Source organism: Helianthus annuus, chromosome 13 (genome assembly GCF_002127325.2).
Source record: "Helianthus annuus cultivar XRQ/B chromosome 13, HanXRQr2.0-SUNRISE, whole genome shotgun sequence".
NCBI classification, from domain to species: domain Eukaryota; kingdom Viridiplantae; phylum Streptophyta; class Magnoliopsida; order Asterales; family Asteraceae; genus Helianthus; species Helianthus annuus.
The window spans coordinates 126739898-126762959 of record NC_035445.2 but is presented as its reverse complement, the minus strand read 5'-3'; the positions used below and the strand labels follow the sequence as shown (position 1 = coordinate 126762959).

Below are 23062 nucleotides of genomic sequence, written 5' to 3'. Positions count from 1 at the left end.
AGCGCTGAGGGAGTTAACTGGTAGGGCATGCGTAGGTCGGGAGGACGACTCCCCGCCCTGTGCGAGTCTCTTCCTATAAGCAGCACGCGTCTCCATCTGACGCGGGGGTGAGTGAGGATCAGCGGGTGCCTTCCCTGGCGCCCGGGATTGGTCGGAAGATGCGGACGATGTAGACATGCCTGTCGAGTTGACGACGTAACGCAAGTTAAACGAGAGAATGCACACTCGCAACGTTTCAAAAAGAGGGTATTAACGCAGAAAGGAAAAATGACAGAAAGAGTAAGCACACAAGGTTTCAATCAATAGTTGCTACGTCCGTTTCCTCGTCCACTCATGTTTCTATATATGGGAAATGAACTAATTTAGGGGTCGAAAACGAGGAAAGTGTTCAGGTTTATCATGTTAAGAACGATTAGCTACCATGTTCATACACAAACATGGAAGAACCCCTCTCACACTCGTTAAGCCTCATTGGGATTTGCATGCACCACGCGTTATTATTATGTGTGCACCCATGATAATAAGGCGGTTTGCATGCTCCTCTCGATGCTTCTTAACTTATGTTTGAAGTTTCTCCCACTCCAACCAATGCAATATAAGTACTACCAACAAGATTAAAATTTACTAGATACAAGGGTTATGTTGCACTAACAATGTGTCATGATGCCTACCATGTCGTATCGTGCATGCTATAGATATAGTTACGTTTACTAGGTATATAAAGCATAAGCTAAGGAGGAACGAACCTTGCAGTCTGAAGCTGAGTGTCATGGTCAACGTTTGGATCAATTCGGTTATAGTCTGGTTTTATGAAAACGTTTTTAAAACCGAGTTCTCTATAACCAGTGGCTCTGATACCAAACTGTCACACCCCAAATAACTGTCACACCCCAAATTTCCACCCAGAGCGTGTCCCTAATGGAGGTGTAACGATTCAACAAAGAGCCACCAATCATATCAAACACAAGTTATAAATAATTACCAAATCAATAGAAATGTATTGTTTGAAAGTTAAACCAAAACCAAAGTACTGAGCGGAAGCATAAAAGTATAAATGTGTAATTGCATCAAATCCAAACCAAATATCTGTTTGTTACGACCATAACCACTCTAGCAGCATCAGACAGCAAGCTCCCCAGTTCCTTCAATAATTACCTACAAGCATGTAAACAAGTGTGTCAGACTACGCTGGTGAGTTCAAGGTTTCGTTAACGTGTTGTGTTACCAGATATATGTTAATGCGATTCAATGATGCGTTACGATGTTGCTCAAGTTAGTTACCCTAGGGACTACGCCCTTACGTAACCGAGGAGTGTGCCTCTTAGCAACCCACTATGTTGTCCAGTTAGTTACCCTAGGGGAACCGCCCTTACGTAACCGAGGAGTGTGCCTCTAAACAACCATAGTGAAACCCAGATAATTAGTACCTATAGCGCTATCAACCAATTACCCCCATTGCCCTCCAGGCAATAACCAAAACCGATTAAGTTGTTTACCCAAAGTTTCCCTTCCAAATGTTTACCAGTTGTCCCAAACCACCGGGACGCATGCTTGAGAAAAGTGCAGTGAACTCACCTTTGGTTTGCTCGGTTAGACTTAATTACTTAATTACCCGTTGATCAACTGCGTCCTATCATGGTTACTGGTAACGGTCAGTTTTATATGCACATAGATTGCGTATCACATATACAATTAATTCACGTATTCATCGTGTTTACATATCACTCATTTATTGAACGTGTAGCATGCAGTTCGAGTCATACATTCAAGCTAGCAATTCAATACCCAAAGGCAACCATCTAACACATAATCGGTTCAACACATATAATAAATCCTATCAACAATTATTTATTAATAATAACCAAACCTCACATAATTATTAATCCATAATAGTCACATGGCTTCTTATTGTGGTCTAAATAATGAGATCTACACCTTATTGGTGGCTATTGGCGGCTCACCATCAACAACAGACATGATGCAACCTAATGAACACATCACGTGAAGGGTTAACTTAGTATTTATCACTTGCATACATGTGGGACTTTTGATTGGACCGCTAATATAAGTGGTCGACCATAAAGCTGCAAACTGGTAACAAATTCATGCACAATTACATCATCAATTAGTGTGGGTTGTGTTGTCATGCAATATATGGTTGAACATGGGTGGCAACTAATTCCAATTGCTATGTTAATGGCCGACTCATCAGGATGCACATTTATCAATTTCACATATTAATCACCCATGTGTCAACAACACCCAAACCGCCCTCCCCCATTGGACCTTCGCTTGGTCCAATAGATAATCAACATCCCAACTTGGGCGGCCACATGTCCATTCAGTTTAACCTAACACAAGCTTCAGCCAATGATTTAGTTACATAAATTGTAATTCACCAACATCCCCACTACTATGCACTTAACCCGAGAATCCCCCACACACTACCCTAATGCACAAGAACTCTTAAATGATGACTGTTCCAGTCCTTTAAATTTCGTGTATGCTCGGCCATGGGTAGATCCCCAGGTCCTCAGACTAGCATGCATAAATATTAACACACATGCACTTCTTCTGTTAACCATGATATACTAGAATTAATATATGCAATTCATACATGCAATTCATCACAGTTCAACATGCCATCGAATCCATGTCACACACTTATCAAACATCATGCAACCGAGACCCTAGTTTACGTAACATACAAGTATGGTTTCCAATACTCAACAGATCACAGGCAAGACATCACAACCAGATCATCATTCATAGTCGATTACATTAAATAGATCTACATCAGTCGAGAACACTTAGCATAGTCAATAGAACTTTACACGTACCAGTCAAAAGATTATAGAGGGTGTGAAAACGAGAGAAAGGCTTCGAAGAGAAAGGCCAGCCGGATATCAGAACTGTCGTCGAGTATGTGGGGTTTCGATCAAAGTGGCTGCCGATCGTGCATCCAGGGAGAAGACTCAAGGGTTTTCTTTTGACTTGCAATGTAAGTTTAGTTTAATTATTATCCCAATTACGTACCCATATATAATTGCTATTGAGGCGGTTTGTTTAATAATCCAGAATGGGCTCAAATTAAGTTGAGTGTGGCCGGTTGGGCTTGAGTGTGGCCGGTTGGGCTTATGCCACTAATTAACTCCATAGGCCCTTTAATTAACATCAATGTATCCGCCAATAATTAAGGAAGATTAGACCGCAAATAATTAACTAAGGGAGATTGCAATTATGTGGCGGCTCAGTAGCATCGCATAGGTACGGCCCATTACATAAATCTATAAACTTAACGGAGTTATCATACGTTTACATTCTCAGAGAGGGTTAATGATAAATTAAAATCACAGGGTTAAGCGTTACTAACTTGAAAAGTTCGGATTGTCACATCCATCCATTGTCCATCGTAGAGTGTGTGAGTCGTCTCGGGATCCAAGATTGATCGTAAGAGTTCTTGACAATCAAGGCCATGTTTGCCTAAGTCTCTTACATCACTTGGTGAAGACAAGTGTTTAGTATAATACTTTTTATTTTTAATCTTTTGCACTTTTTATTTGGTTTTGTATTAATGACTTTAATAACTAGTTACTTATGTTGAAGGTGATCTTTCCTTATCGTTTGTCCGTGGTGTCTTGGCGTTATTTTACTGTCTATATAAAATAAAAGATTTTCACCATTCATATCTCCACGGTCTATATGGAGGTATGTTGGCTACCTGGTCGGGGGTTAAGGGAACGGTTTGGTAAGGGTCTTGCCCTTGTTCAGCGTTTAGAGGTCCTGCTTAGGACCTGGGTCAAATTTAGTAGGATCTCCTTCAATGCCCATAGGTATTGGATGGCGGGGATCCAAACTCTTTGACCCCCTCATAAGTTAACTACTATTAATACTATAACCCGGCTATTTAGGACTGTATCCCTGCTGACTCAGACTACTTAGCCGAGGGTAACGTCACCGCCAAAAGCGGGGCCTACCATAATTTGCATTAATAACTTAATTCATTATCTTTCAATAATCTGACCCTTTAGGATTGTATCCTTGCTGACTCAAACTACTGGGTTGAGGGTAACGCCGCCTTTAAAAGAGGGGCCTACTACAATAACTAAGATAATCTCTTAAACAAGCGCAAAAGTGCGAAAATAATCAAAGGTTATACTAATACACGTGTCGGATCCAAGTGATTCATCTTGTCTATCTGTTTTTATTTTATTTTTATTTTTCAGCATTTAGTTAGTTTTTATTTTTCTTAGTTTAAAATCATTTTTCTAACTTTTTGATTTGATTAGACGTTGAGGATAAACCGGTATTAAAAGCTCTTGTGTCCTTGGACGACCTCGGTATCTTACCAACACTATACTACGTCCACGATGGGTGCACTTGCCCATATGTGTGTTTAGTGTTAGTAAATATCGTGTTTTATAAATTTAAAACTTGGCTAAAAGTGTAAAAAGGGCTTAAATATATATCTAAAAACATATATACACTAACACGCATCAGTGGGTTAGATGGGAAAGAGTGGCAGCGTCAAGGGATTTTGGCGGACTTGGCATCGGTAACATAAGAGACTTGAATCTGGCCTTATATCTAAAGTGGTGGTGGAGACTAAAAATGGAACCAGATTTTATGGGTAAGAACTATAAACTCATTACACCAAAGTAAAAGAAACTTAGCATCAGTACCTGTTAAAAAATCGCTAGCAGGAGTATGGAGAAACATTGGGGAGATAGACAAAGAATTCCTAAAGAATAATGTGGTCGTAAATTCAAAGTTAAGAAGTTGGGCAGGGGGAAAGGACGATGTTCTGGGCAGACACATGGATTGGGAATGAACCTTTAAGTAAACAATTCCCAAGCCTGTATCAGCTAGCATCAAATAAGAAGATTAGAGTCATGGATTATTATCGGTCGAACAATGGGAATATCGTGTGGGATTGGGCGTGGACGAGGGTACCGAATAGTGAAGAAGAAAAAAGTGAGATGGAAGAACTGGTGAACATGTTACAACAGTGGCCAATTTCATCAAATGAAGATGTATGGTTTTGGAGCGGGTCCGAGCAAAATGATTTCCAGGTAAAGGAGGTGAGACGGTCACTAACCCAGCAGGTGGATCTAAACGAATCTGTATTCAGTTTCTTTTGGAACAAATGGACAACAAAGAAGAGCTTAATGTTTGTTTGGAGAGCTATAGAGGAAAAAATCCCAACAGCCTCGGCTTTAGCACATAGAGGCATGAATTTGGCTGGAACAATATGTAAAACGTGTGGGGCAGCAGAGGAAACAGCGGTCCACATTCTGTTACAGTGCAACTTTGCGAAGCGGGTTTGGGAAGAAATGACAAGGTGAATGAGGATACCTATGGTCAATACCGAAGGGAACCTAAAGGAGACGTTAACAGATCTGAATGAGGTACGATGCTGCAGAAAGAGGAGGAAAGCTATTCAAGTAATGTGGCATTTGTGGAAAGCCAGAAACGAGAAAATCTTTGGTGATGGACACAACACGGTACAAAAGATGATGACAATCATAAAGGAGGCAACCTATCAAGGAATGAGGATGAGGTCAAAATATAAAAGCATTACGCGACAAGAGTGGTGGGATTTTAACGTAATTTGGTAGTTAAGAATGGTGTAATTGTTAAGATTTTGTTTGTTCTCTGTTTGCTTTTTGTTTTTGGACTTTTTGTTGCTAGCTCCTGGCTGGTAATTTTGATGGAGTAATAAAAGGTTTCGTTGGCCATTCAAAAAAAAAAAAAAGAATAAAGTTATGTTAAAAGAGTTTTATAAAACATAATTCTTAATTTAATTTATAATGAACAAGAATTATTACAGTTCATAATTCATAGTTTGACGATTCTAAAATTTAAGCACATATACATATACAATGGAAGATATATAATATTTTATATAAAAACTGTATCTATGAAATAGGAATATGTACAACAAATTGGTACCGTGTAATTAAATGATTTTTTTACATAGCACCTATATATCAACAAGAAATAGCTTAAACTTATTTCTTAAATTATATGTAAGTCAAACATATGTATATTCTATATATAACTTGTATCTATATTATAAATGATATTTCATTCATAAAGTAAAAATATGTACAAAAACATTTAAGTATGGTATAACTATATGGTTTAAAATATATGTACGTATATCTCAAGAGGAAACAATTTTTAGCATTTGATAAGTTTAATTTATTTCTTAAACAATATTTAGAGTCATATGTATATATATTTTGATACGAGAATAATACTCCATTACTTAATATATTAAGAATCAAATTTAGAAACGCTAGAACTTTGTATTATCTATTATGATTTTTAATAAATAAATATGATAAATTAGAATCAAGTCCTAAGTCCTAAATACGTTATAACAGAAATTGGGTCAACCAGTCAGTTAAAGGTAAATTATTCTAAAGGAATCCATAAAATTTATATCTTTATTAAATTTATTTCTTTTGATGAAATTACCCTTTTTATTCCAAAATATGATGTTCAATAAAAAAGAAATTTATTTTATTAATATAAAGGACTAAAACAAAGTAATGTATAAACAATTATGAAATTTGATTCTTATAAATTGATATTATATGTTACAGGAAATTGTTAAAACTTTATATTTATATGTATGTATATGAAGGATGCAAATTTCCTTGATAATATATATACAATGTAATAATCAAAACGAGCTTTTATATAACTAAAGAAACAAACCTACATGTTTATCCAAGATCTATTTTGATACCCAACTTTAATTCAAAAGATAACTTAAGAATATCTATACTAACACCACTTCTTGAAAAACAATAGTGGGTCAATGACGGAGAATATCAGAATTTCATATTAAGCCCTTATCTTTATTTTCTGAATTTCTATCCTGCCATGAGCTCTATAGTTGAATATAAACAATATAAAAGAAAAAGTATTAGGCCGCCTGGTATACTCTAACACTCGTAGGTGTTAATCCTAGTTGGCATGCGTTAACACTTGTCATACCGCGCTCCTGGAGAGTGTTAAGGGGCATTAAAACTTTAACGTGTTAAGATGTTAACTAGGAGAGAGAGTGAGGGAATCAAGCATATGAACATTTGCACACACACAACATGCTATATATATATGTATTTTAATTAATGTAAGGGTGTTAATGGGGGTTAAACCAATTTCTTGGTACGAGGTGAAGTGAAAGAGTGTCAAGTGGATGATGTAGCGCCTACGTGTAGTTACGGGGCGTGAAAGTATACCCCATGGCCTTACAACAAAGGGGAAAACGGCACATAATATAATATACACACTTACCTTATATATTTTGGTAAAATATATAGCGAAAGAAAATGTTAAAACACAATATGTATATCTATATCTATACTATATTAATAAGCATATCCAATGGATAGAAATGGTCATTTGCCATGTACAAGTCTTGAAAGCACATGATACAAGCATTTGAAGCTTAAGATCTAAAAAGCCTTTAAATCAAACATATTCCTAAAATCTTGAGCGGTATTTCAAATTTTAAAACACACTTTATTTTCAGATCTGAACATTCTACCCCTTCCTCCACGTAACCAATTCCCCCTTCCCTCCCATGAAACCAATCCTCCCGTCTCTCCACTTATTTTCTGTTGAATTTTGCTTTCATTCCCGTCTCTCCCCATATTATCTGTTGAATTTTGCTTTCTGGATTCCTGTAACATGCTTCTCTGCATCCATATAAACACCTTCCACTCTTACAAAACCCTACATCATCTTTGATTTCGCTCTCACACACTTCAAATTTGTTCTCAATTGCTTACGACAAGGTAAATTGAAGGTCTTCACAGCTGTTGATACTGAACGGAGATGTGCATCTGATTGTAATCAACAAACAGGTTTGTTTTTGATTATCTGTATTCTGAGTTGAAATCTTCTATTCTTTGTAAAGTGATTTGGTTTGTAACTGTGTTGCTTTGATAATTACAAAAGAGTTAGGGCAAACTTCAAGAGAGATCGAGCAGGTAAAGTGTGCCAGAAGTCACCATATTCCCCTTCCATTGAGGTAAAATTCGTTAATGTTATTAATCAAGTAAACCAGAGTTCATTAGGGCTAATTCGTTACAAAATTAGGGCTAATTTTGATACTACCAAGTTTAGGGTTACACACCAAATTGTGGTTTAGAATTTGAGATTGGCTCTATTAATGTTATTAATCAAGTAAACCAGAGTTCATTAGGCTTTTATTTTAAAAGTAGTTGTTGCACCTTTCTATTTTAATATGTAGCAATAGTGGTGGTCAGATCAGACGTTTTCCTAATCTACTACCAGCTGAATGTCAAGCCACGGTTCTCATGCTGCATTAAGGCGTTCTTACAATTGTTTCATTAAGATCTTTTATAACAATTATTAATTATTACATAAGTGTTCGATTTAAGTGCTTACTGTAACAAATATATTGTGTTTTTTTTTATTATGTAATGGTTGAAGAAAAAGAAGAGTTACCACTGATGCTGTTTTTGGTGATGTTGAAAATACACATATCAAGTGTCTACCTAAAACAGATAAACATGATGTTTCAAACTAGATGGTGAGATCTTTGTCATGATCCCCATGATTCAATGAGTGTTAGAAGCAAAAATGATGGGGAAAGTAGTTTTACAGTAGAGCGATCTTTAAATACCAACACTCCATGTGCTGAGTTTTCTGATGCTTGGGAAGGGAATAATGTTTCCTTCTAATTATGTTTAAATATAGTTAAAGGTGAAAATGGGTAGGTTGGGTAATGTCTCTTATATATATATTTTTTAAATTTTTTAATCTTTATTTTATTTAGAACCAAAACAGTCCTGATGCTAATAGTTTTATGTGGGTTTATAAGAGCCATTGCTGCTTTATCTTTAACAACAGTTGGCTGGTTGTGCCAAAATGGCTTTGGGTTGAAACACGCCTTTTTATAGTACGGGTGGGTTGTGTTGGGTTGGGTTGACCCACAAACTCTTTTCTGTCCATGCTTCAATTTTTGATAAATCATGTTTATTATGATTGCCAAAACGTATATGAAATTGCGAATCTTATACTGTTGGAGATTGTATGCCTTAAATTGTTATTTATGATTGCCAAAATGTAAATGAATCTTAAGTTGTTGCATGTTGGAGATGTATGCCTTACGTTGTTATTATTCTTCAGAATTCGCTGTAATTTATGTTCGTTTGTTTTTTGTTCTTCAAAAAAGCCATAATTATGTTTTCCTCCGGGTTCTGTAGCTACGGACGTGAGTTGTGAGGGGACGGGATGACGGTAGTAGGCATCACTCAGGAGCACAATTCTGAAAGCAGATGTCTATTGTCATGTTAAAGAGGCCAAGCAAAATCTATCAAGTTACTTCTGCACATAAAGCGCAATGAGGGAGGCAACTCTTATCTTTTGATATCCGAAAACTTATCTTTTATTATTTAAGAAAGACAAAGTCATAAAACTAGATCATTTAATGTGGTTAACTATATAGTGGTCAAAAGCGCGCTAGAGTCTAGGTGCAAGCCTAGGCTCTCGGGACGAGGCGAGGCACAACTAAAACGCCTCAAACACACTCAAGTGCTAAAAACGCTTTGCACCAGCCTGAGTGGGTCTGAACCAGCCTTGTGGTTTCTTTATTTGAGTTGAATCCACTCTATAGTCAATCTCCCTTGCCATATTTCATTAAAACCACATTAAAAATACAAGACAGTTTAAAAAAATATATTAGATCTTCTATTATATTTGTAATGATCAGTATTTTACCCATAGTAAAAGATGGTTCCAGTCATTGTGCTGACTATCACATTGGTAACTGAACCATTTATGATAAGTAGTATCCGGAAGTAAGAAGAATTAACTTCAATACGTTATTGAAACCTTTAACAGGCTTTGGGTGTGGGGTTGTTTATGTAGGTAAGTTGTGTGCTTGGTTTTAAAAAGCGCGCCTCATGCGCGCTTAAGCGCGAGTCGCAACAAGGCTCACACCGAGCTAAAACCCATACACTAATAGCAGCAAGCAAAAATCTTCCCTGTTAACCTTTAAAAAATGATTAATTAATATAGTTTGCTAAAGAAACACAGCTCTACCACCTTAACAACTTACATTGGCATCTTCGGAGTGAAGATTGAATTATGGCTCGATAACATTTTCCATGAAACGGCAAGTGCCCTCTTCATCGGAGTCATCAAATCCATGTTTGTCTATCGATTAACCAGATAAAAGGATTAAAATCTTACATTAAAGTCCATGTTTTATCTCAAACGGGCCAGAAAAATTTAGCTAAAAGCGGAATAGGATATGTTTGCCAAACACGTTGAAAGTCCTCCAATATCAATTTTGAGTAAAGTACACGGATGGTAAACATAAGTACACGGATGGTAAACATAAGGACCATCCACCAAAGACTTGCACCACTTTAGTCCTAGTTTTTTTTCCAGCTTCACATGTTTACTAACATAGAGGAGGTCTTTCACTGAAAAAGCAATGATATCCGGTATGTTGCATTGACTTATCTCCTTCCCCACATAGTCTACATTCAACGGCTCCAAAATTGATATTCCTCTTCGAGAGGAATGATAGGAACTGGGAATTCAATTGATTCAAATAAACAACGAACAAGATAGTTGGCCAATTCGAGAAGGCTAGTCTCCGATTACAAGGTATAAAAACCTAATTTAGATGAACAAAAACACAACACTAAAACTAGACAAATCTGGAAACCTAAATAGAAAATATTTGGTAGTTTTCTGCGCACGTCTCCACCTCCTGATTTATCGAATCACTCCCTTATTTCTTGGTCCTGTTTCCCTCCATTCGATTTCCTTCCAGCACCTCCAGCACGCTTCTTTTCATTTAGTTTCAATTGGGCCTGGCCCAATCCAGGGTGACCCAATCCCAGAATTGGGCACGTATCAGGGCTGTTAGTGTAGGTAGTCTCTCCATTTCTGCCTGCCATCCAAAAATATCAACCTTCATTAGTAGCCTATTGTTCCACTCCATTATGTAATTGTTTGACGACTAGGATACACCAAGGGCCTTTTTTATAGATTTAACACTAAAAGACCCATCCCAATCGAGGCCCCAACTCCATTTGTCACTTTCTTCTAGAGGGCTGAAACTATTGAGGAGACGTAGACATTCATTCAGTTTGTTTTCTTCTTGTGGTTCATCCGGGTCATGAGACCACCTCCAATGCCAATCAATTACCACATTTTGTTCTGTAAACAGTCATAAACCACAGTCTTTAACCACTTCCAGATGAAATAGTTCTGGAAATAAATCTTTGAGTGGGGATATGAAGATCCAGATATCTAGCCAGAAGCGGATTGATCTGCCATTTCCGATGATGCCTTGTATCATATTGGGCAATTTGACATTTGAGCTTTCGAGCTCCAAACCTGATTTTACTATGGAACACCAGGTTCCCGGGGCTGATGATTTGAATGGGAGAAACCAAAAGTGCCTTTGAGTGTGATGAATGGCTGAGATAACCCAAACTATTGCTAACACTTTGACAAAGTTATTAATATCTGGAGTGTTGGTTCAGGCCCCGAGATTAAACAGACTCAAAACTTACGAACAAGAAAATATTTAATGATTGAACTTTCGTAATATTAGAATTGAGAGTACATGTATCAAAATGACAGACCTACTGCCGTATTTATAAAAAAATAAAACAAGCACAGGCTAATTAAACCATGATCTCTGGCTTTCTAGGAACCACGTACTGCCATGCAACGTTCACATCCATAAACTCGGTCAAACATGACTATTTCTCATCAACGTGCAGCTAATAAAGCATGTGAATAATTCCTTTATTCCAGCTCCCACAATCTTGACTGTTAGCTTGACCCGACTCGTATCCAACTTGACCCGTACTCGACCCATACGTCCCGCAAACAAACCCGATTAACCCAAAAATCACCCCTTAATTGTTGTTTGTTTACATCATTCATCCACAGCAGCCGAATCACCATCACCAACTCGAATCATCTAGACTTTTCACGGACGCCCAAACTTCACCTAGTTCACCTCCAAAGTCTTCAAATATACTACACTTGCAACATCTCACATGGCATCACGCTGGAAACGTTCACTAACATCTTGACTCATCACGGATCAACGACCTCTCCCCATACTTTTAATGTCAATGCACTTTAAGGCACATGTCTTCTTTGAATAAGAAACGCATAGGGGCTAAGTTATACTTGAGAACTATGTGGTATTACACTTATCCTGTAGGTAGTTACGGTAACCTTTTGGTTTTTCCCCATACTTATTTAATATTAATATGATCATAATTCTTAAATACATAATTTGTTGAAGTTTGTTATATTTTCTCATGTTTTTATTGCTTTTTTGGAAATCATTGATTGAGATAAAACGGTTTGGAGACGATCAAATTTATATTGACTTGCAAGAGAATGTCCGAAAGCGTGATGCGTATCTTGTGTGACCTACAATAATGAAAACTTGGTGGAGCCTCTAATAACATTGGTGCCATCCTTTACTTTGTTACAATAGAGGAGATATATCGATGTATTTATGTATTTATGTTTTGTTAACATGTTTCTGACTGATTCAAACTTTGACCAAGGACTCTGGAATGGACATGAGGTCTAGATATGACCAGTGGAATGCCAGAGAAGAGGATCGATATAAAAATGTTTTCAGATGTTGGTGCACTTGTGTCTGTACTTTGTCTGTATTCGGTCTGATATAAACGATGTCCTGATTTGTGTTGTAAGTTGACCAAGTCAACCATCCTCCGGTTTGACTTGGACAACATTTGAAAGATGTTCTGATCGAAGGATAGCCTCGAAGGATACACCTGATCCTTCGAGGTGATCGAAAGATATGGTTCGACCATGGTTCGACCATTAGACCTCGAAGGATGATCCTTCGAGGTCCATGCTGATCTTTCGTGTGAACTATGATCGATAGATGATCCTTCGGACCATCTATCAGATCCTTCGATCCAGACCTGCTGAGCTGGGTATATATACCCATGCATGTGTTGAGTTTCGGCAGACAGACACAAAACAGAAAGAATATACACACACAGACTGAGAGCATTCTGTCCAAACTCACACACACACTTTAGAGAGTTTATAGAACATTTCTGTAAACATTGAGCTTGTAACCGAACCCTCATTGCATTAATACAAGTTGTGTTAATCGGTGAACTTGTGTGTTTGTTTCTCTACTTGCTACTAACTCGGTTTGCTTGCTAGCTTGGATTCCGCACTCGCTAGTAGGTTTGTATAACAAGGTTTAGGTTCGTAATCCTCCGCGAAACAGGGACCTACAAGTGGTATCAGAGCCTCGCTCTTTACCTTGTTTAAAACCGGGTTTTTACAAGTTTTGGTGTGTTGAAACACTTGGTTTTTGCACCTGTTTTTACTTGGTTTCTTGTATTTTCTTTGAGTAAAAACGTGTCTAAACTAACCAGGGGTGTTTAAAGTTGGGTTGGGTAACTTGGAAATTGGTTTTTAAGAAACTTTGTGTTTTCCGGCCAATTTCCGGTGTGTTTCCGGTGACCGGACTTTGTGGATAAAGTTTGCCATTTTTGGGCATTATTTTTGAAAGTCAAAAAGTAGGTGAAGATTTGTGTGCAGAACATACCTTTCTGCCGAAAGTACTTCACCAACCCATCACCTTTTTCACCAACCTATCACATCAGATCAGTCTGTGTCAGAGGTCTCGAAAGATATCTTTCGACATCGAAAGACTATCCTTCGACATCTGTCGATCAAGGAAGGTTCGAAAGATTGTTATCCTTCGACCCATCCTTCGGAGTCTGAGTCATATCCTTCGAGAAAGGAATCTAATCGAAAGACAAGTGTCCGAAAGATAAGGATCCTTCGTATTGGTGAATCTTTCGAGATCTGTTGTTCGAAAGATAAGGATTTAACACGAAAGATAAGGATCTTTCAAAAGGGAATCTTTCGTGTTCTTGAGTCTTTCGAGATCATTGTTCGAGAGTCAACAGTAATCTTTCGAGTACTGTTGATCCTTCGAACAAGGTTGTATCTTTCGATTGTGGTCTGTTTATAGTTAACAAGTTTCTGTGATTTCAGATCTTTCGACCAGGATCTTTCGGTTGTGTTATCTTTCGGATCATTCTTACTTGGCATTTATTTTGCTTATCTATCATGAATCCGAGTTGGTGGGGAAGTCCGGCTCCAGACAGTGGAAAATATATGAATACCAGTCAATCTCCATCATGGGCCGAATCTCCGGTATCTACATCCTCACAAACAAATGCCACTCAAGCTGGTCAATGGGCGTTTGTTTCAAATCAAACTCCGAGTATTCAAAGTCTTCTTCTAAGCGAAAGTGAAACCGGAAGTTTAAACAGGCCTCCAAAATTGATGCATCTTAATGAATATCCGGGATGGGTTGATCGTTTCCATACATATATTCTTGGTCAAAATACAGAGTTGTGGTTGCGGTTCACTACGGAATTCGATCAAACTATCGAGGTTGCTGCTTCTTCGACAGCTACATTTGCCGATCTTCCTGAGGATCAAAAGAAGACGTATGACTTAGAAAAGAAAGCATACGCTATTCTCACTCAAGCACTGAGCAAGGATATTTATCATCAGTTCGTCAGTTTCAAGACTACGAAGAAGCTGTGGGATGCATTGAAGACAAGAGGAGTAGGTAATGAAGCCACACGTCAACTACGACGAGATCTACTGAAGAAAGAATTTGATGGCTTCACATGTATGGATAAGGAGTCCTTGGGAGATATGACAAGCCGCTTCTATCATCTACTTACTGAGCTGACCAACTTTGAAGTCACAACGACTCCAACAGAAGTGGTAAAGAAGTTTGCCGATGCATTGCCTCCTCAGTGGAATAACTTCCTGGAAATCTTGAAGTACAACGGAACGTTGAAAACTACAAATATCAACGATTTCGTGCAGCTTCTGGAGAACAAGGATCAGGAAGAAACGTTGAAGGCAAAGAGAGTTGCAGTGCCACAGAATCCAGAGATGTATTATGGCACCTCCACTACTTCATCTGCAAAAGCCGGTTCACATGCTCCACTTCAAACGGCGTTTGTCACAAGCACGGATATGTATGGCAATCCAGTGCAAGTTCCTGTAAAGCCGCCTCCAACCACAGATCTGTATGGAAATCCAATACAACCACCTCCTCCTCCTCCTGCTCAACAACCACAATATGCGTGTTATGGAGGAACATCATCTGCTGCAGGTCAACAATCAAAGTCAAATCCAGTACAGCTTGACACTTCAAGTTTTTCTAAAATCAGTGTAGAAGTAGCTAAGGAACACATGGAGCTGCTTAACACTGTAGTGAGCGCGTACTGTGGGTTGATAGAAGGTCAGATTGGAAACATTAATCTGACACAAGAAGATTACAGGCAGATTGATAAGGAAGAGATGGACTTGATGGATATCAAGTGGGCCTTTGCGAGTGCTGTGAGAAGAGCAAAGGATTGGATGGAAAGTACTGGCAGAACCAGCTTGGAAAGTAAGCGTGACACCAAGTATGGGTTCGATAAGCAGGCTGTTAAATGCTTCAACTGTGGTGAACGGGGCCACTTTAAAAGGGAATGTACAAAACCAGCACAGCACGGGAATCAAAATCCCTTCAGAAACCGAGGCAACCAGCAGAATCAGAACAGAAACACTGAGCGTTCATTGGTGCCTGCAAATAACCAAACCAACCGAGCACTTGCAGTTCAGGTGGATGAAGGTTGTGACTGGTCAATCCAGTTGGGTGGTGATGCTCCTGATGAAACAGCATGTTTTGCTCAGATTGTGAAAGAGTTAGTTCACACCAGTGGTAGAGAATCTTCTGCCAGTGGTGGTGAATCGTCTGAAGATGAAGACTCTTCTGGTTACAGCAGAAGTGCTGATGAAGAATCATCCAATTCTGGTGATGATTATGTGGGTGAGACATCAAATGCAACAATCGATGCAGATATTGATGAACTCTTGGAGGAAGCTGCAGCAGAAACTCAAAGAAGATCTATTTTGGTGGATCAAGCTGCTTATACTTCGTCTTCTCTCCATTCAGCCTTTATGGCTAATGTCGACGGTTCATCAAGTCAGGTATGTGTCGATGAACCCACTGCTGTTAATTGTGATGAATGTGCTAGGTTGCATGCTAGATGTGCTGAAATGGAGAAAAGTATGTCTGAGTTGCAAGGCAAACATGATGCTTTACAAGCTAGTTTGTTTGACTTGCAAGACAAACATGCTACTGTGAATGAGAATTTGAGTGACTTGCAAAGTAAGCATGACGCTTTGCAAGAAAAATATGATGTGACCTTTCTCCACAATCAGAAATTGACTGTGGATCTCTCAAAATGCACAGAAGCCAACATGTTTCATGAAAACCATGAAAAAGAATTTAAGTCAATGATTGAAACATTAAAGAAAGATAAAACTGAATTGACAAAAATGGTTTCAAGAAAACAGACGGACATTAATTTGTATATCTCTCGTCTTGAAACAATGCAAAAAGAGATGGCTTGTGTGAAAACCGAAAGTGATGCGATCCGACTCAAGCTAGACAGTTATTTGAGCTCTAGTTATGTGTTAGATCACATCATTGACGTTCAGAAGGAAAAGAGAGATGTCACATGCATAGGCTACAAGAAATGTCCACCACCAGTGAGACATAATTATGATGCTATGCCTGATGAAGAGGACAGGGTTTTCTTTGAACCTTCTGTGCCTCTAGATGTTAAGGAGTTTGCTGCAGGACTCGGATACCAAAAGGAAGTATCCTCAGATTCAGATGTGTCAGCAGATACATTTGTGAGTGCTGAACAGAATCAAGATCCTCCAGTTGTGATTGAGGATGCTGATTCGTCTGATGATGAATCTGATGATACTGTCCCAGCAAAGTCTGATGCGGTAGCCAAAAATGAGGACATACCTCTTGAGAATCACATTCTATGTGATCCCCCTGTCAAACCCGCTAAGACTGTTGCAACTGAGTCCTCGTCTGAGAAGGAGTCGGAGAGTGTGAATTTGCTGTACACTCTAGTTGGTGATGATAAAATTTACTCAGACAAAGATTTTCCCATTAAGAATGTTAATCAATCCTTAATCTGCAAAGTCTTTGAGAATTCGACGAGTAAGTTCTTGGGAAAGGCAGGACCTAAAGTTACAGTCACACAGTGTCCTCCAATCCCAAAGGCTGAAGTTCGAAAGCAATTTGGCAACAAGAAATTGCCAACAGTGCCAACACAGCAAAATCACACCAAACCCAAAGGTAAAGCACCGGCTCCAGTGCAAAAGAAGCCGAATCAAAAGAAGAAGAAGAATGTTAACTTTGTGAAATCGACGGGAACAGACAAAATTGAAAAGTTTGAAAATCAATCTAACTTGGATTTTGTCAAGAAAGCTATTGTCGAGAAAAGAAATGAACCAAGCAGTTCAAAACCTAGTACCTCGGGTTCACAAAGTTCAACATCATCGGCTAGACGATCACATGATTCTTCGGGGTTTGTAGAACGAAGATCATGTTTTGAGTGTGGAACCATTGGGCACATTATTAGAAACTGCCCATATCTTCATAAGCAGAAAGGAAAGGTTGATGATCCCCGTGGCAAAACTGACCGTAAGCCAACTGTTTCCACAAAACAAGATCCCCGCCTTGTAAAAGAAAGGGAAAAGAAACAGAAACGGCAACAGGTCAAAAAGGTGGAAAAAGCGATTAAAACTGATGTGGTTCAAAAACAATCTGTTGCTGTAAAACCAGAAACTTCTACAATTTCAAACAATCAAGAAGTTAAAATTTTAAAGAAAGATACTGGTAAAACAAAACAGACTTGGAAACCAAAAACGGTTACTGAATCAGGGGGACCATCACAATTCACCAACCATCAAAGACAAGAAGTGATTGTCATTGATGAAAATGGAAGACCCAAGACCACAATGGCTTGGGTCCCCATCTCCAACTAATTCATTTGAGTTCATGTGCAGGGTGCTTCAGGAGGAACTATCAGTAGTCATTGGATTGTTGATAGTGGGGCATCCAGGCACATGACAGGCGACATGAAGCTTCTCTACGACGTTAAATCTATTAGAGGAGGTTATGTTGCTTTTGCTGGAGATAAAGGTGGATATATAACGGGTGAAGGAATGATATCTAACGGGATTGTCAGCTTTGACAAGATCAATTTTGTGCAACAACTTGATCACAATCTTCTTAGTGTTTCTCAAATCTGTGACAAGAAATTTTCAGTACACTTTGATGCTAATGGATGTTACGTGCTGAAACCCGGCTTCAAAATTCCAAAAGAATGGATTCTCTTGTCGGCTCCAAGGATAAATGATCTGTACGTCCTTGACATGAGCCAGGCTATTACTACGTCTGCACAAGCAACATGTTTCGTTTCTAAAGCCACAGAAAAAGACACTATCTCTTGGCACAGACGAATGGGTCACATTCACTTACGAAAAATGAATCATTTGGTTTCAAATGAGTTAGTGAATGGTGTTCCCCTCAAAAATTTCCATCTTCAAGACGTCTGTGTTTCGTGCCAGAAAGGAAAGCAAACAAAGAAGAAGCACCCTACAAAGAAGATCAACACAGTGGCAGTTCCTCTTGAACGTTTGCACATGGATTTGTTCGGTCCTGTGAAGCACAAGAGTATTCGGGGTGATCAATACTGCCTCGTAGTTACTGATGATTATTCAAGATTTTCTTGGGTTGCGTTCATGGCACACAAGAGTGAAACCTTTGGTATTATCAAAAACTTAATCATTCAGATTGAGAATTTGTATAAGTTGAAGGTTAGGCGGATACGTAGCGACAATGGTACTGAATTTAAGAATCATTCCATGGCGGAGTTCTGCACTTCAAAGGGTATTCTTCATGAGTTTAGTGCAGCTTATACTCCTCAACAGAATGGTGTCGCTGAACGTAAGAACCGCACATTGATCGAGACTGCTAGGACAATGTTGGTAGAGTCACAGTTGCCTATTCCATTCTGGACTGAAGCTGTGGCCTCTGCATGTTACACATTGAACAGAGTCCTTACAGTCAAAAGACACAACAAGACCTGCTTTGAGCTTCTTCAAAAATGGAAACCAGATTTGTCCTATCTCGAACCGTTTGGAGCTCCATGCACAATCATCGATCCTAATGGAAAGTTTGGGGCAAGAGCAATTGATGGATACTTTCTTGGGTATGCCACCCCTAACTTACGAGTCTGGAATCTAGAGACTAAAAGGGTCGAGGAATGGTCTGAGGTCAGAGTACAAAGGCACACCTTGCCAGTCAAAAATCCGGGTCAACCTTGGATGTTTGAGTACGATGACTTCTTCAATTCGATCAATGTTGAAGCCGTTGAAGAAAATGCTGCGGCTAGGATGTTTTTCGAGAGTGACAATGCAACAGTTTCACCGGTGGTTCGTCCAATTCTTGTGAATCAAGAACCATCTTCTTCGGTGAACAACAATACTCTCAACAATGAGGATTTTCATGATGCTAACGAATTGAACGAATCTTCAGAGGATGATGAATTTCTAGATGCAGATCAAGAAGCGCCTACAACAGCAGTTCATGGTACTTCAGAGGGTACTCCTCCAGTGGAAACACATAGAACAGCTGAGACTACTGCATCATCCTCTTCGTCAATTCCGGGTCTTGAATTGGTTGTTGACCTTAATCTTAACAACCTGGGTATAAATGTTCTAGTTCCAGATAATTCAGAAACAAGGATTCATAATACCCATCCTCAACAAAACATCATTGGAAACGTGCAAAGTGGCGTACAAACAAGGAACATGTTGCGAAACAACAACAATGCAGGCTTGTATGCAGCTATTCGAGAATCCGGGCAACAAAACGACTGGTCCTTCGCGTGTTATGTCTCACAAGAAGAACCAAGAACGTGGAAAGAAGCCTTGAAGGATAATGCCTGGGTTGAAGCAATGCAGGAAGAACTGCAACAATTTCAGAAGCTGGGTGTCTGGAAACTAGTAGAGAAACCTTCTGGATACAAGAAGATTGGTACCCGTTGGGTTTTCAAATGCAAAAAGGATGACCGCGGAGTTGTTATCCGAAACAAAGCGCGTTTAGTCGTTCAAGGTTTTCGTCAGATTGAAGGAATCGACTACAACGAAGTCTATGCACCAGTGGCACGTCTCGAAGCAATTCGAATCTTTCTAGCCTATGCGTCCTTCAAAGGATTCAAGGTCTATCAGATGGACGTGAAAAGTGCATTTTTACATGGTGTGGTTGAAGAAGAGGTGTACGTCGAACAGCCTCCAGGTTTTGAAGATCCTATCCATCCCGATCGGGTTTGGTTGCTCAACAAAGCTCTTTATGGTCTTCATCAAGCACCACGAGCTTGGTATGCAACCTTATCACACTATCTGCTGGAGAACGGTTTTCGAAGAGGTCTTATCGACTGTACTCTTTTCATCAAAGAACAAGATGGAGATCTTCTTCTGGTACAGGTATACGTTGATGACATTATTTTTGGTTCTACTAATGATGTCTTGTGTAGGGAATTCGAGCGCATTATGCAGGATAAATTCGAGATGAGTGCTATGGGGGAAATGACCTTCTTCTTGGGCCTACAAGTACAACAAACGGAGTCTGGGATATTCATCCATCAGACTAAATATGTTGGTGACATCTTGAGCCGGTTCCAGATGTCTGATGCAACGCCCATTGGTACCCCATTGCCAACTAATCACGGAATTACTCCAGACTTGAAGGGAGAAGCTGTTAGCCCTTCAATCTATCGCGCTATGATCGGATCTCTTATGTACCTCACAGCATCAAGGCCAGACATAATGTACCCGACGTGCCTGCTTGCCAGATATCAAGTTAATCCGAAGGCCTCACATCTTGCTGCTGTCAAAAGGATTTTTCGTTATTTGAAGGCGTACCCCGACACCGGTCTGTGGTACCCTAGGGATAATAACTTTGAACTGGTAGCTTTCAGTGATTCTGATTTTGGCGGATGTAAAATCGACGGCAAATCCACAACGGCTGGATGTCAGTTTTTAGGAAATCGCCTAGTCACATGGCAGTGCAAGAAGCAGACGTGTGTAGCTACATCAACATGCGAAGCTGAATACATTGCTGCCTCAAGTTGTTGCTCCCAAGTTCTTTGGATCCAACAACAGATGCGGGACTACGGTTTTGAATTCCTAACTACTCCTATTTACGTTGATAATTCTGCTGCTTTAGATATCACTAGAAATCCTGTGCAGCATTCAAAGACCAAACACATCGAAATCAAATATCACTTCATACGTGATTGCTTTGAGAAAAGGCTAATCGATGTTGTTAAGGTCCACACCGATGACCAACGTGCCGACCTATTTACCAAAGCTTTTGACAAATCAAGATTTGACTTTTTATTATTGGTAAACGGCATTAAGGTCAAGCAAGAGTAAAACCAACATCGGAAAATCATTTTTGTAAATATCTTTGTGTGTTTTTAAATTTATCTTAGTTTATTGATTTTAGGGGGAGTAAATCCAAAAATCTGAAAATCCAAAAACATTGAAAAATTTCAAAAACACAAAAACAATAGAAAATCAAAAATGAGTTTCCTGGCGAGCAAAAGAGAAAATGATAGTACATCAGTGGTCTATCCAAACCTCTTTAAACCTTAAATGAAAAACGATAAGCAGCTCTATATAAGATGTATCGGTAGGCTCACAATCATTTTAAAGTGTGCAGGGTGATATAAATCTTAATCGACTGAAGACCAGGTGGGAACCATTCATTGGCATATGGTCTTAGTACCGAAATTTCGTTTGATAGATTGCCGAGGTTCTGAGATATTCGGTCTTTATGCTGCTTATCATCTGGGTATCATGGTTGTATCTTTTACCGAAAAATAACGGGGACGCAAGTCTAGATCTTCCATGATACTATACATACGTGTACATATTGCATACTGCATTCGACCTCAATAAGTGATAAACAATCACATGTCCAAATCAAAATAAGTGATAAAATATCACATTTATCCGGGAGTCAAGTTCGTCTCTCTGCTGTACGGAAGTACTGACCTGTTCACGGACTTGCTCCTGTGCCCTCATGCATACGAAAATCAAGTTCCTCATCAATAAGTGATTATATCACATAGGGCTTGTTTTCAAATCAAAATAAGTGAGTATCTCACAATCTATACGGTCAAACAGATGATAATCGATATACTCACCGGTAAGATGAACTCTCGTGCATACCTTGATACGGGAATGTGTCGTGATGTGGATGAACACCGGTCGGTAAGTATAAATCATACCTTAACGTATCCTCTAAACATGATTACATCTGATAAGTTGAGCTTAAGTGGACAACAATACCGATAATTGTTATAGGATGCTTATTTTAATGTTAACTAACTGAACAACAAGAGTGTTTTGGCATGACCGTACACTGATATGATTCTCTTACCCTCGAAACTCGCAAAAAGAATGTGTGTATATATATATTTATTTATTTACTGCTTAACCTTTATTATTTCTTTTAAACAGTTTCGTCGTTTGGTGCATATCAGCACGACATTAGCGGTGATGTCGTTTGATAACACTCAAAGGATTTTAAATTGTTGTCTTTTACTTACAAAAATACCAAAAAGATTTTAGGTGTGTTTTAATATAAACTTTATAAAAGCCAAAAAGATTTTATTTCTACTTTATTTTCGATTGTACGATGTTGGAGCTCAAGTCTTCGTTACCTGAAACCTGACGGAAAAACCGAACTGACTAAATCTTCATAAACGGTCGAAATTTGCATGGTTTTGAAAGTTAAAGACTTAAATTGACAAATTTATTAAACTTTCAAACTGTCGGACGGTGTTTGGTTGTGACATGGTCATTCATGTGTCATTTGTTTATACTATATTCCAAGCAGTTGTTCTCATTACGCGTTTAGATTTCTTGCATGTGCAGATTCTAAAGGCTAGGAGAACATGGTCGATGACAAGCTTTGGAATAAAGACACGACGAGAAGGCGCTCAAAAGATGAAGATGATCGAGTTGCTGCTGGCCATCATCAACACCACAAGGATCTCACTTCATAAAGATAAAGTCTTTTCAC

General features: G+C 38.9%; 1 protein-coding gene and 1 long non-coding RNA gene across 2 annotated transcripts; both read left to right on the top strand.

The window, feature by feature from the left end:
* The first annotated feature begins 4892 nt into the window (after positions 1–4892).
* On the top strand, positions 4893–5959 carry LOC110901683. The gene is made up of 3 exons (XM_022148489.1): positions 4893–5341; positions 5423–5504; positions 5930–5959. The coding sequence occupies exons 1-3, from the start codon at positions 4893–4895 to the stop codon at positions 5957–5959; spliced, it is 561 nt and encodes a 186-aa protein (XP_022004181.1).
* A 1573-nt stretch (positions 5960–7532) lies between these two features.
* Positions 7533–9787, top strand: LOC110899260. The gene is made up of 3 exons (XR_002570043.2): positions 7533–7880; positions 7975–8047; positions 9249–9787. It is a non-coding gene; the product is annotated as an uncharacterized LOC110899260 (long non-coding RNA).
* Positions 9788–23062: the final 13275 nt, after the last annotated feature.